General features: G+C 46.3%; 1 protein-coding gene across 4 annotated transcripts in view; it reads right to left on the reverse strand.

Moving 5' to 3' along the window:
- Positions 1-4,436: 4,436 nt before the first annotated feature.
- HABP4 (hyaluronan binding protein 4) overlaps positions 4,437-14,276 on the reverse strand; it is a 42,865-nt gene continuing 33,025 nt past the window's right edge. For all 4 annotated transcript variants that reach the window (XM_058565443.1, XM_058565442.1, XM_058565440.1 and 1 more), the window contains 2 exons: positions 6,547-6,732; positions 4,437-4,608 (listed from right to left, as the gene is read on the reverse strand). In XM_058565443.1, the coding sequence (XP_058421426.1) occupies positions 4,552-4,608; positions 6,547-6,732 (243 nt within the window). In that variant the 3' untranslated portion in view covers positions 4,437-4,551. The remainder of the gene's footprint in view (positions 4,609-6,546; positions 6,733-14,276) is intronic.

The following is a 14,276-nucleotide window of genomic DNA, read 5'->3' on the forward strand; positions in this document are numbered from 1 at the left end:
TGGGGTGGGGCAGTGCACACTTCTGGCGGAGGTGTTCTAGGTGCCTCTGGCGGGGTGGCTGTTCTCCCTACCTCAGTGTCTGAGACATCTGAGAACTCGCAGAGCCCCTGAGGGACTTATGTGTAAGTTGATGCCACTCCTCTCTCACATGACAGGCATTCCCCAACTTGCAAATGACTTTGTGCTCCCAAGTCACCCTTCTAAAATCAGGCCCATTTTTGGAAAAAAACAATGCTTAGAAGGCAGCTGGTTCTCTGCTCCACTGGGTTGACCTGCTCTCTCCACACCACAGGGAGGGCCTGCTTTGCCCGTGGTAGAGCTGTGATGGGTTCGAGAGCCTTTGTGGTTTGGTCAGGGAAAATCCTATTGCGTTGAGTCACGAGAAACTTAGTGGCCAAAGAAAAGGCTTTCCCGGAGCGATGGGAGATGGGCAGAGGCAGCCTGGCCTGAGCAGACGCCTCAGGAGCCGTTAGGCCCTTAGGCTCCACGAGGCCCCAGGAGAGCCAAGCTTCTATTTCTGTTTCCATCAGTGCCTTGCTGGCGACCTTGAACCTAATTCTGTGGCCTCTCAAGTCTTGCCATCTCCGCCTATGCAGGAGACCTAAGAAAGCATTCTAAAGACACTTCTACTCCCAACATGCTCTCAGGAGAAGGCGTCGGCTTACTTAACCTACTACTGTAGCAGTCACCATGTTGTGCTGCAGTGGCCCGCAGCCTCGCCCTGGAGTGGCCGAGCACAGCAGCACACAGCACATACCTTGTGTGGCTCCTTTGGTCCCTGAGGAAGAACATGTGTCCTTTGGCCTTTCCCTGTCCCTCTCCTAGCAGCTTTGCCCACCAGACTAGCCATTGAACTGGCAATTTCTGAAGTGTGTACCAAGAATACTGGGCTTGGGGCTGAACCTTGTTTCTGCCTGTATGTCCTCATCCCACCCCTGCCAAGATACTAGCTAGAGACCAAGGAAGATGGCTGTCCTTCCCTGTTCCCTGCCTGCAACATGATGAGACAATCACAAGACAGCACACAGCAGCCACTCAAGAAATGCTTGTTTTCTCCAGGTACCCAGGTTCTGCACCAAGGGCAGAGGGGATCCTTCAGACAAAAAGCATCCAGATACAGGGCCAGGCCGTAGTGTTTGGGGGTGCCCCTGTGGGCAGTGGTCCCTGAGCTGGGATAGCAGCACTTTCAGAGAGAGGGGAGGCCGTGACTGGCGTGGTCATGTGGACAGGCCACTGAGGAAATCAGACTCTTAGGTAGTGGTTACAAGGAAGTTGTACACTTTTATTCCTATTGTATTTCACAACTAAGTTTTTTTTTAGATACCTGCTTCGTTCTCTTCGTTCTCTTTACTACACACATACAGGCCCCTGTGGGACAGAGCTGGGCGAAGCCTCACACACTTGGGGCGCATGGCAGCCAGTGGTGCTGATGTGGGGGAGGAGCAGAGGACGAGGGGAGGGGGCTGTTCACACAGAGCGGGGTCCTCGTAGAGGCTGAGGGGAGACAGCAGCCACCGTGAAAGAAAACGGACCGATCTCTCCGAGTGCGCCTCTGCCCCTCCAGCTGGGCCCTGCTGTGAGAGGGCGGTGGGCCCGCCTGCTGTTGGCAGCACGGCTCTTTCCTGAGCTTAGAAGACGACAGCAGTTCCTGCTTTTATTTCGAGGCTGACCTTTCCCAGCTTCTGAGACTGGGTCCAGGCGCTCCACGGGACTTGCCAGCACCACATGGTTTGAAACTACAATGCCTTGCCTTCTGACACACCTGCACACTGGGAAGGCATGGAGGAGCTAGCACACAGGACAGACAGACCTCAGCTGATGACCAGCACTAGAAAAGAGGCGGGGGTCTCTTGTGGCTTCTCTGGCTCTGAGGGGCCTGCCTTGCATGGGATGAAAACGTCAAATGCTTACTAGCAACATTAGGCTAAAGACGTACTTTTCAAAGTAGGCTGGCCGGACGTGTTCCAAGGCATTCCCAGGAGCAGCAGCTTCTGGTGCGGGTCCGCCTCCTCCCAGACCTTGTGAGACAGAGCTGCAATTTAGGTTTTCAGCCAGTTGAGGCGGGGTACCACCCTCCTCCCTTCAGGGGTTCTGGCTGTCAGGGGTCACACCTCCCGATTTGTGAGGCTCTCCTAGCTGCAGGAGGGCTCAGCAGGCCCTGGGACATACCCCCAGCTCTGTCTTCCACTGCCCCACAGTAGCCAGAGACCTGGGGGTGAGCTCCTGTATCAGAAGGGATCCGAATCGGGCCTGGGCTGGCACCCCTGTCCTTGGAATCATTCCACACATGCTTGTCCTTTGCTTTCCAAGGTGGCCTTGGGGGTCTGACTGGTTTTCTTTTGTGGGGTTAATCTGCTTCATGTTAAATTACTAGCCAGAAACAGGTCCTGCCTCATGGCAGCGTGTCTACAAAGGGCTTTGGCTGGCAGAGGAACTTGGATCTGGAAGACCTTGCCTTGTGCACAGGTCCAGAGACAGAATCCCCCTGCCTCCTCTGTCTTCCCTGCAGCATGTTAGGGTTTCCTGCCCTCTGCTTCTGCTCTGTCTTCTCTGGACTGGGGACAACCACACCACAAAAGCCCCACATCCACCCGCCCCATGAAGAGGCAGGAGGCGGCCCTGGCAAGCAAACGCAGCCCTCCACAGGCTCAGAAGCTGTAGCCCACGTCCCACAACTGTTTTCAACCACAGGCACGAATCGTCAGTGTTGCAGCAGGACGCAGCGTCTGCAGAAACATCAAATCCAGCGCTGCGGGCTTTTCAGGTATCATTCACAACACTAAGGGGAATTTCCTTGAAGGGGATCTCTGTTCAATCTTCAAAGCTAAGGCAAGGCAAAATGACTTCACAGGACAGCTTCGAGCCTGCTCAGCAGTGACACAGCCTCGTGCTGCACCAGCTGATTATTATGGCTGAACCTGACATTCACAAGACTTTACTCAGACCAGGGTACTTGATCATTGTGTCTCTTCCAGGGAAAGGGAATAAAACAATCAGTTACTATACCGTTGTACTTGGATATTAATAAGAAGAGCCCAAAAGTAGGCTATCACCCACAGTGAACGTCCTTAACTTGTGGCTGGGGGTTCAGCTCTGATCATCCAACTAAATACAATTCTTTCACTGTGGCCTTTCCCACATTCTTCTCTCTTGACCTGGGTGTAACCAAAAGGATTCAGCTTTCTATACGCAAACTTAGGAGGGAATACAAACCTTTATTTACACTTAGGTTCGAGTTCAGAGCCATCTTAGACAGTATAGCAAAGCAGGAAAAGGCAGATTCTGGGACCAAGGTTCCAGTTCCAACACAAGCATATTAACCATGTGACAACAGGCCAGTGTTGCCCGGAGTTTCTTGGGTAAAGTGGGGAGAGCATCACCCCAGCTTCCAGCAGCTGTTACAGCTGCCTCGGCCCCTGCCCTCCCCGGGCACCGTCCCCGCAGGCAGCTTGGGAGAGACAGCGTGGGCTCTGCAGGTCTCAGTTCTGCTGGTTGGGGGGACCTGGGGAGTTACTGAACCTCTGAGGTAGCCCCTAACCCTACACGGTCACCAAAGGCAAGAAATGGGAACCAGAACTGGTGCAAGGACAGAGGGAGAAAAACTGCAGATTGGCGTTCAATAAATACCCGTTATTTACAAGCCTTGCCCAGGACAAGGACAGAGGGCCTTTGTACACGGCTGTTGGATTCTGACACTAGCTTCAAGGGAGAAAAAGATGTGAGGTTAAGTCGCAACACTCTTTTGCCTGGACCTCTTTTCATTTGATTGGTGGGTTAAATAACATGATTTTTAAAATCATATACTTAATACTCATCCTAAAACCACCCAAACACTAAATATGCACATTTATCCTAAGCATGTGTGTGCATACACACAGAAACCACGAGGCAGTTTAAATCACCATTAAAAAGTCGATACTTTCTCTAATTCTCTGTCACACATTGGTAACCAGTGGCTGCACAACAGCTGTTTAAAATTATTGATTAAACGAAAACCAGAACTCAAAAAATTCCAGGAGAGTATAACATGTTTACAAGTAAACAGTAAATACAATTGTATTTTAATTTCTTGGTCTCTGAAAACTAGGCTGTGACTGCTTTAAATTAATGGTCCAGGTTACATGTATCGCCTCTAATACTAAAGGACACGGCCTTCCTATCTCTACCACTTACTAAGTAGTCTCAACAGATTCTATTTTACAACTTATTTTACTCTCCCTGCTTTTGTGGAGGATTTAATACAATCTCTATGTACACAATTTAAACATTATTTCTGAACTTCATTTGGAATTCCTTAAATAAAAAAATAATCACCATTCTCCACCTTCTTGGGAAAGTGCCAGACTAACCCTCTGACGGGAACTGCTGCCCACAAATACCTGGAGAAATCCCTGTCCCACACCCCCCAGGCCAAAAAAGAGCAACACTTCACACCACACGGGGACAAGCAATATCTATTGTTCTTAGAGTCTGCCTTTCTCCCCACAGCAAGAAAAGTCTCTTCACTGGTACGTCAGTGCTGTTTTAAGTTGCCAGGTAGATAGGGCTCTCTCAAGCCAAAGCAGGAAAGTCTTCAGGGTCATCTGGGTTTGGAGCAACGTCTTGTGTCTAGAGAAGAGAAGAAAGGTTTTGAACCAACTGTCATTCCACCCATTCCCCCTCGGGCAGAGCCCCATGTGAATGCCAGTTCTCTCCCAGGGGACGAGCCAAGGGTGGGGGCGGCCCAGTCACTGAGGGAGAGGCAGGTCCCCAGTGGAAAAAGGAGTGTGTGGTCACCATATGTGAGGTGCTGCCTCTGAGCTGCAGCCAAGTGCTGCACGAAGCCCACAGGGGTATGGTCCTGGAAGGACGCCTCTCCCTTCTCAGACTCACTCGCGTCCCCTCTGCAAAACAGCTGGTAGCACCTGTCTCCCTCCCACAAACCCTTACTGAGTGACCCTTTTTGTATCTGGCACTTCCTTCACCCAATAAACATGACAGATGTTGCCTTATGGAGATATAAGGATGATTAAAGACAGTCCCTGCCATTGGGAGCTCCCAGGGTGAGGGGGGAGAACCACACAGGAATTTCCAGTGTGGGAACCTCAGGAACAGATGGGCTGGGAGTAGGGCCCATGGCAGGGTGTCCAGTGCAATTTGGTAGCAAAGTACATGTCACGATCGGGTATCTCTGGGAGAGGAGGTTCTTCGGAGATGAGCCTCAGTGAATGAGCAGAGGGAACAGGGATCCCGAAACACTGCAATATGACCTTGAAGGGCAGGGGCCCGAGGGCAGGGAGGTTCTGAGCTGGGGGAGCACATGTGGGCGGCAGGGAGGAGCCTCAGGAGGAGAGGCAGGTTGGCGCCAGATCGCGGCACGCCAGGCTCAGTGATGCGGCGGTGGGAGCTGGCTACTGGAAAGGAGTGAATGGCTATTTTCTATTCCCAGAATAGATCCTTTTTCCAACCTGGCCTCAAATGTACTCAGAAAACATATGATTGTGTTTTTGCTCTTGCTCAAGTACAATAAACTACAAGCACTCCTCCCAGGGGCTGCTCGTGGAGTTAGGGAATCAGGCAGCAAAAGGAACATTCCCAAGACCAGCCACAGACAAGGGGCTGCTCCTGCTCCATCGTCAGGAGGCCTGCATAGCGGCCCATGCTGGCCACAGGGCTTTGTGCCCAACTCCCACTAAATAGGTATTCATCTATTTGTTCATAAACCAGTTATGAAACGCCTACTATAGCCTTACACTGTGCTAGGCACTGGGGAAACCAAGAATGAGCAAAAGCAGACATGGCTTCTGTTGTCCACTGTAGAGACAGCAGACACTGATCAATAATCACACCAGTGAGAACACAATTACAAATGATTTAATGCTTCAAAGAAAAGAAAGAAAATTCTTTGCTCAAGGACTCTGACCTGGTCTGGAAGGAAATGTGACCAAAGAAGCCTTCTCTGAGGAAGTAAGGCTAGAGGATCTATTCTAGGTAAGCAGGTAAAGGGGTTGCAGAAGGACCAGCAGATGCAAAGGCCCTGTGGGCTGAGGAGGAGGCCAATCTGAAGAAGCAGAGGAAGAGCAGTGTTGGCTGAGGGGTGGGGAGGAATGGCTCAGGGGAAGAAGGTGAGCCTGGAGAGGTCACAAGGAGGCCTAGAAGCCTTAGGAAGGATTCTGTCTACCCTGAAGACATCGTAAGGGCACCGGGCAGACGGTCCGATCATAGTTAGTATGCAACCATCAGCTGCTCTGATGGACCCAAGCCTGGGGATCTTGTCTGATGCAAATGAGTGAGTATTTCTCCAGTTCTGAGTGTGCATTCCCAGCAGACAGTGGACCTCCCTGGAGACCCTGAAGGACAGGGCTACAGAATGGTCTGTATCCAATTGATAACCATAATGCTGACATAGCCGTTCCAAACGCCCCAACTTCAGATCCACACTAGACAGAGGAGGAATCGACAGCAAAACCTGATGACCCTCCAAAATTAGACTGTGTAGGCCCGGGGCATCCTCATCCTCTCATGTCCCTCAGAAAACCATCCAGGATTTCGAACACAAACACTTACCACCACTTCTGCTCTGGGACCATAGTTCTCGGCCCTTCTGATCCTTCCTCGGCCTCCCCGTGGGCCACCTCTGGCTCCACGCCCGGGACGAGGGAGGTTACCAAAATTAATCTCCAGCTGGGATGTGATGTCATTGGCTGCTTTCCGGAAAATGTGGGCATCATCCTCATAGTCATCCTTTACCATCTGAAACAACAGTTACAGCATCAAACACACACACAGCATCTCCATGGACACTCATTCAGCTCAGTGTCCTAGCGCTATGCTGCAAGGGAGCCCAGATGGCGTCACACTGGAAAGCAGCCCTCCCTGACGTGTCACCACCCCGGGCTGTGGGGCTAGGCAGAGGAGACGACACTGCTGCTCTGGTTCCAGCACAGGTGGGTTCTGCTCATTTCTCAAATACACATTCTCATACTCACAGTCCTTACTATTACTTCAAGTGAGACCCAATTTCTATCAGTTTAGCAGTTTAAGATGTAAGATTTGACATGATTAACAGCAATCTACATTTTATATCTAAGTGTATTTTGCTGAGATTAAAAAGTTTTAATTTCTGCTTTTTTTAAATTTGTTCACAAATGCTACTTTGATAAATAAGGAAATATCACCTTCCTAGAATAGAACTTGACAAAGAAACTCCTTTCAATATGGGTGCTGACTATACAAATACCATATGTTAAAAAACTGCAGGGGCTGGCCCTGTGGCGTAGTGGTTAAGTTCACACACTCCGCTTCGGTGGCCCAGGGTTCGCCGGTTCGGATCCCAGGTGCAGACCTACGCACCACTTATCAAGCCATCCTGTGGCAGGCATCCCACATATACAGTAGAGGAAGATGCGCATGGATGTTAGCCCCAGGGCCAATCTTCCTCAGCAAAAAGAGGAGGATTAGCAACGGATGTTAGCTCAGGACTAATCTTCACCAAAAAAAACAACCAAAAACCCACATGACTTACAATAAACAGTTCTGACTCCAAATACATGGTAATGGTAAAACAACAGAGTATGCTGATCTGAGGGCTGCTAGCATGCTGCAGAAGAGCTCAAGCTGCTTTTTAAGAACTGCTTTAGCTAAAATTCTTTGAGAAGGTACATTTTATTGTAAGAGGTCAAATAAGTTCTGTCTCTGATTAAAAGAAAACTATAATAAATGAATCTCCAAATTTGATTTGGCTTCAATTCATAATAATGGATAAAACAAAAGAAAACAAAACCTCTCACTTTTAAATAAAATATAAACCTAGAAAAAATATGCCAATGATCTTGGATGAGACTCTCCAAAGTGCTATAATGTTAAACATTCCTGCAACCTGTCCAGGAACTGGAACCAAATCTCCCCAAGCACATCAACCCCTCTGGGCCATATGTTTATTACAGGTTTCATGTTTAACATTTGTGTCCCCTTCAAAGATTCACATGAAAATAAAGCAGAGGCCTTAGGTAGATGGGCTCTTAAAGCTAAAAAGGTGAAGAAAAGAACAATTCAAGAACACTGGCACTCTGGTAAAAAGATAAGCACAAAAAAAGCAGTAAAAGGCAAATAATAAACCACTGCCCAAGCAGGGAGGCAGCGGCAGTGTCCCAGGAAGCAGGGGCAACGTGCAGTGGAGTGCTCCGAGGCCAGGGCGCGTCCAGGCCCAGCTCCTCTCACAGGCGACTGTTACGTCTGAACCTGGCAAACCGCAAAGCTCCACCCAAACGAGAGGCATTACTCTGGTGGGTTTTGTCTCTGAGAGCGCCCAGAACAAAGTACACTAGTGACCCCAAAGTTTGGCTTATGTTGCTTTAAGAACAATTCCTGGCTAAAATCTTCAATGCCATAAGATTAACAAGGACCAAAGATGTGCGCTTTACTGAGACCAAGCTCGATGACTCAGCTAACCCAGTTGCTTCAAATATTCCAGGAGGCCTGTCTCTGGAGCCAGGGAGGATGAATTTGGTGTGGATTAAGGAAAAGCAGCTATTATTTTTACCCAACGTGTCAGCTGCACATTTCACATCCTGACAGCACATTTGTTTTAGGCAAAGCTTTATTTACAATGCCCCAGAACAAAAAAGAACAAAGAAAGTGGATAGGAAAAGAACCAATGCAGCTAGCTGATGGACTTGTAAAAATGCCTCACAGAGATTTCCAAGAGAAGAAGGCTCTGGCCTCCCATGTGCACAAAAGCCATTTCTAGTGGAATAGCTCAAAACTTACTAGTAAGGCCTCTAAGAGCTTGGACCAACCAAAACAGGAGGTGGGAGGGGATCCTGTATCATAAATGGCCCTCTAGTGAAAGTATTCATTCAAAGAATACAATGAACCAAAATGTAAATAGGAACACAAACAAATCTACATAGTACACAATTCATCAGTTCCAAACCGAAAATCAATGAATAATATTCAGCAGAAAGGAAGAGTTTGCTCATCACCATCATGACAGAGACTGGTATCAAGATCAATAGCTGTGATTAAATGATGCAAATTCTAAATTTTCAATTACAATGCTTCTCTGTACCCTTAAGTTCAGTAACAAATAGAATGTGATTAAATGGGTCACCGACCAACCTTATCAATATAGCTGGTAGATATTTTCAAAGCTGAGTCCTCCAATAAAGAACTCAACATAAATCATGAAAAATAAGGTCCTCACAGAGAGCAGGATGCTGTGAGCGATCCAGCTAGGAGCGTGGGTTACTGTGGCAGGGCGTGGCATGTGGCCAGGCTCTTTAGGGCTCCTCTCCTCAGTTCGGGTGATTATCCAGAGGGAGCAGAGCTGCTGCACTAACACAGGAAAGGCTTCAGAGGTCAGAACCCTGACCAGCCCAAATGATCAACTCCTGTGATTAAATGATCCTATTAAGAATTAGAGCTCCAGAAAACAAGAGATAAAATGACAGTATTAAAGCCCTCATTTATCAATGATCACTCTAAATTAAAATGTATTGAATTCACCAATCAAAAGACACAGAGTGGCTGGATGGATTTAAAAACAAGACCCAATAATATGCTGACTCCAGGAAACACATCTCAGCTCTAAAGACAAACACAGGCTCAAAATGAAGGGATGGAAGATGATACTCCAAGCTAATGGCAAGCAAAAGAAAGCAGGTGTAGCCATACTTATATCAGATAAAACAAACTTTAAGATAAAAAAGATAATGGGGGGACAGTATATAATGATAAAAGAGACACTCCACCAAGAAGACAAAACACTTATGAATATATACATGCACCTAACACAGGAGCACCAAAGTATGTAAAGCAACTATTAACAGACCTAAAGGGATAAATTGACAGCAACAAAATAACAGTAGGGGACCTCAACACCTCACTTACATTAATGGATAGATTATCCAGACAGAAAGTCAACAAGGTAACAGTGGCCTTAAATGGAACACTAGACCAGATGGACTTAATAGATATATATAGAACATTCCATCCAAAAACAACAGAATACATTCTTTTCAAGTGCACGTGGAACATTCTCAAAGATAGACCATACGTTGGGAAACAAGGCAAGCCTCAATAAATTGAAGAAGATTGAAATGATATCAAGCATCTTTTTCGACCACAATACTATGAAACTAGAAATCAACAATAAGAAAAAAGCTGAGAGGGAGAGAAGTCAAGATGGCGGTGTAAGCAGACTCTGAACTCACGTCCTTCCGTGGACACAGCCAATTTACAACTACTTGTGGAAAAATTACCCCTGAGAGAGAACTGAAAACTGGAGAAGAGGAACTCCTGCAACAAAGGACAATCCTAATTGAGGTGGAAGAGGCAGAAACTCCCTTCTGGAGAGAAAAAACGCTGCCTTCACAAGCTGCAGCACTCCACAGCTGCCCAGGAGCAGCCGAAAGGTAGGCAGCCCTCCCTGGAGGAGCGGGGCCCTGAGCCAGAGAGCGCCCCCACTGTAGACATTTTGTGGACACAGCACAATCGAGACGAGTGGCATAATATCTGACTTTGCCTGCTACTAAAACATTGGGGAGTACCCCCAGAAAAGCTGGTTCACAAAGAAATTAAAACCGGCTCTTAAAGGGCCCACACGCAAACTCACCCACTTCAGAAAGCAACCTAAAATCTCCAGAAAGAAAGGTGCACAGTGCTTTGGTAAAAAGAGACTCACCTGATAGGCTCTAAGTGCATTGCAGTGAGAGGTGAGACTTCTCCAGGGAGTGGGACATTGGCAGCGGCCATGTTGTGGCCTGGTGTGGGCGTGCTGACACAGACACCATTGGAGTTCTCCCTGGGGCCTGCTGGCCCAGGGTCTGCCCAACCCACTAGAGCACTGATTTAATCCAGCTCAGCCAGGGCAGGCAGCCCACCCTAGGGACTGGCCCCAGCCAACAACAAGCCCTCAGGCAACTTCTGAGCCTGCATAGATTGGTGACTGGATTCTCTGCAGACTGGTGACTGGGTCCACTTCAGGAGGTCAGGGCACGCACACAGGGCAGGACTGTGTTGACTGTGTGTGTGGAGCTGTGGGCAGCAGGGCTTGTCAGATGCAGAAGACTTGTGCCTCTCAAAGACCCACATGAGGGTGTGCCCCACCTTCAAAAGCCTGAAACAATTGGGTGCTCCCATGCCTGAGGCCAGCGCCACCCAGTTGCAATTCTCAGAGAGCTGACAAGAGACCTAAAGGCTGGAGACTTATAGCATTTGTAAGCCCCTGAGCCTAACAACCTGCCACGCTGGGGGCCTACATACTTAAAAGAAATACTGCAACACAAATGTGGTATTAGAACTTGTAGTCAACTGTGCTGGGGCTCCCCACACCTGATAAAGAGACTGAAGGGCCCACAACAACTACAAGCAGCTGAGCATTACAACAGCTGGCCAGGAGCATAACTCAGCCTCCCTGGGCACCTACAGAGAGAGCAAACATGTCATAACAGAAGGACACAGGTAGCCCACATAGGGGTCATCCCTGGAATATTGAGAACTGAGGGACGCACACTGCAGGCCTCCTAAGGCATCACTTATATAAGGTCACCTATCCAAGAGCCGAAGATGTAGCTGACCTACCTAATACGTACACACAAGCACAGGGAAACAGACAAAATGAGGAGACAAAGGAATACATTCCAAGTGAGGGAACAGGACAAAACCCCAGAAAAGGAACTAAGTGAAACAGAAATGAGCAACCTACCCAACAGAGAGTTCAAACTAAGAGTGTTAAGGATGTTCACTGATCTGGGGAGAAGAATAGATGAACTCAGTGAGAATGTCAACAAAGAAATGGAAGATATAAAAAAGAACCAATCAGAAATGAATAATACAATACTGGCAATGAAAAATTCACTAGAGGGACTCAAAAGCAGAGTGGAGGATACAGAAGAACGGATCTGCGAGCTGGACAAAAGACCAGAAGAGATTACTCAAGCTGAACAGGTAAAAGAAAAAAGAATTAAAAAGAGTGAGGATAGTCTAAGGGACATCTGGGACAACATCAAGTGCACTAACATCCATATTGGAGATTCCTCAAAAAATCAAGGATAGAACTACTATATGATCCAGCTATTCCACTGTTGGGTATTTATCCAAAAAACTTGAAAACACCAATTTGTAAAGGTACATGCACCCCTGTGTTCATTGCAGTGTTATTCACAATAGCCAAGACTTGAAAGCAACCTAAGTGCCCATCAAGGGACGAATGGATAAAGAAGATGTGGTATATATACACAATGGAATACTACTCAGCCATAAGAAATGATGAAATCCAGGCATTTGTGACAACATGGATGGACATTGAGGGTATAATGCAAAGTGAAATAAGTCAGAGGGAGAAGGTCAAATACCGTATGATTTCCTTCATTAAGTAGTAGATAATAACAACAATAAACAAACACATAGGGACCGAGATTGAATTGGTGGTTACCAGAGGGGAAGGGGGGAGGGAGGAGGGTGAAAGGGATAATTTGGTACATGCGTGTGGTGATGGCTTGTAATTAGTACTTTGGTAGTGAACATGATGTAATCTATGCAGAAATAGAAGTACAATGATGTACACCTGAAATTTTTACAATGTTATAAACCAATGTTACTGCAATGAACAAAAAATTAAAAAAAAAAAAAAAGTACACTAACATCCATATTATAGGTCTCCCAGAAGGAGAAGAGCGAGACAAAGGGGCAGAGAATCTATTTGATGAAATCATAGATGAAAACTTCCCTAACCTAAGGAAGGAAACAGACATCCAGGTACAGGAAGCACAGAGAGCACCAAACAAGATAAACCCAAAGAGGCCCACACCAAGACACATCATAATCAAAATGTCCAGAATTAAAGATAAAGAGAGAATCCTAAAAGCCGCAAGAGAAAGACAAGTTACATACAAAGGAAACCCCATAAGGCTATCAGCTGACTTCTCAGCAGAAACCTTACAGGCTAGAAGAGAGTGGCACGATATATTTAAAGTGCTAAAAGGAAAAAACTTACAGCCAAGAATACTCTCCCCGGCAAGGTTATCATTCAAAATGGAAGGAGAGAGAAAAAGTTTCCCAGACAAGCAAAAATTAAAGGAGTTCGTCACCAAGAAACCAGTGCTACAAGAAATGTTAAAGGGACTGATTTAAGGGGAAAAGAGAAGACCACAAATAGGAAAAATTATCTATTTCCATGATAAGAGGGTAATGGATACAAATGCACAAAAAAGAGGTTACATATGATATCAAAAACATAAAATGAGGGAGGAAGGGAGTTAAAGAGTAGAGCTTTCAGACAGAGGTCAACCTAAAGAGACCATCAATTCTGTATAGAAGAAGAAAGGAACAGAGAAGGACTACTAAAACACTGAGAAAAAAAAAAAGTTAAGAAATGGCAGTAAGTACATACTTATCAATAGCTACTTTAAACGTCAATGAACTAAATGCTCCAATTAAAAGGCATAGGATGGCTGATCGGATAAAAAAACAAGACCCATATATATGCTGCATACAAGAGACACACTTCAGACCTAAAGACACTCACAAACTGAAAGTGAAGGGATGGAAAAACGTACTCCACACAAATGGCAATGAAAAGAAAGCTGGGCTAGCAATACTCATATCAGACAAAATAGACTTTAAAACAAAAACTGTAACAAGACACAAAGAAGGGCACTACATAATGGTCAAGGAAACAATCCAACAAGAGGATACAACACTTGTAAACATCTACGCACCCAATGTAGGTGCACCTAAATAAAGCAATTATTAACAGACATAAAAAGAGAAATAGACGGTAACACAATAATAGTAGGGGACTTGAACACTCGACTTACACCAACGGATAGATCATCCAAACAGAAGATCAATAAGGAAATATTGGCCTTAAATGACACACTAGAACAGATGGACCTAGTAGATATATACACAGCATTCCATCCAAAAACCGAAGAATACACGTTCTTTTCAAATGCACATGGAACATTCTCCAACATTCATCACATATTACGCCACAAAACAAGTCTCCATAAATTTAAGAAGACTGAAATAATACCAAGCATCTTTTCTGACCACAATAATATGAAACTAGAAATAAACTATAGGAAGAAGATCAGAAAAGCCACAAATAACGTGGAGATTAAACAAAATGCTACTGAACAACGATTGGGTCAACGAAGAAATCAAAGGAGAAATCAAAAAATACCTGGAGACAAATGAAAATGAAAATACGATATGCCAGAATTTATGGGATACAGCAAAAGTGGTTCTAAGAGGCAAGTTTATAGCAATACAGGCCTATCTCAACAAACAAG

The sequence above is a fragment of the Diceros bicornis genome, chromosome 22 (genome assembly GCF_020826845.1).
Source record: "Diceros bicornis minor isolate mBicDic1 chromosome 22, mDicBic1.mat.cur, whole genome shotgun sequence".
NCBI classification, from domain to species: domain Eukaryota; kingdom Metazoa; phylum Chordata; class Mammalia; order Perissodactyla; family Rhinocerotidae; genus Diceros; species Diceros bicornis.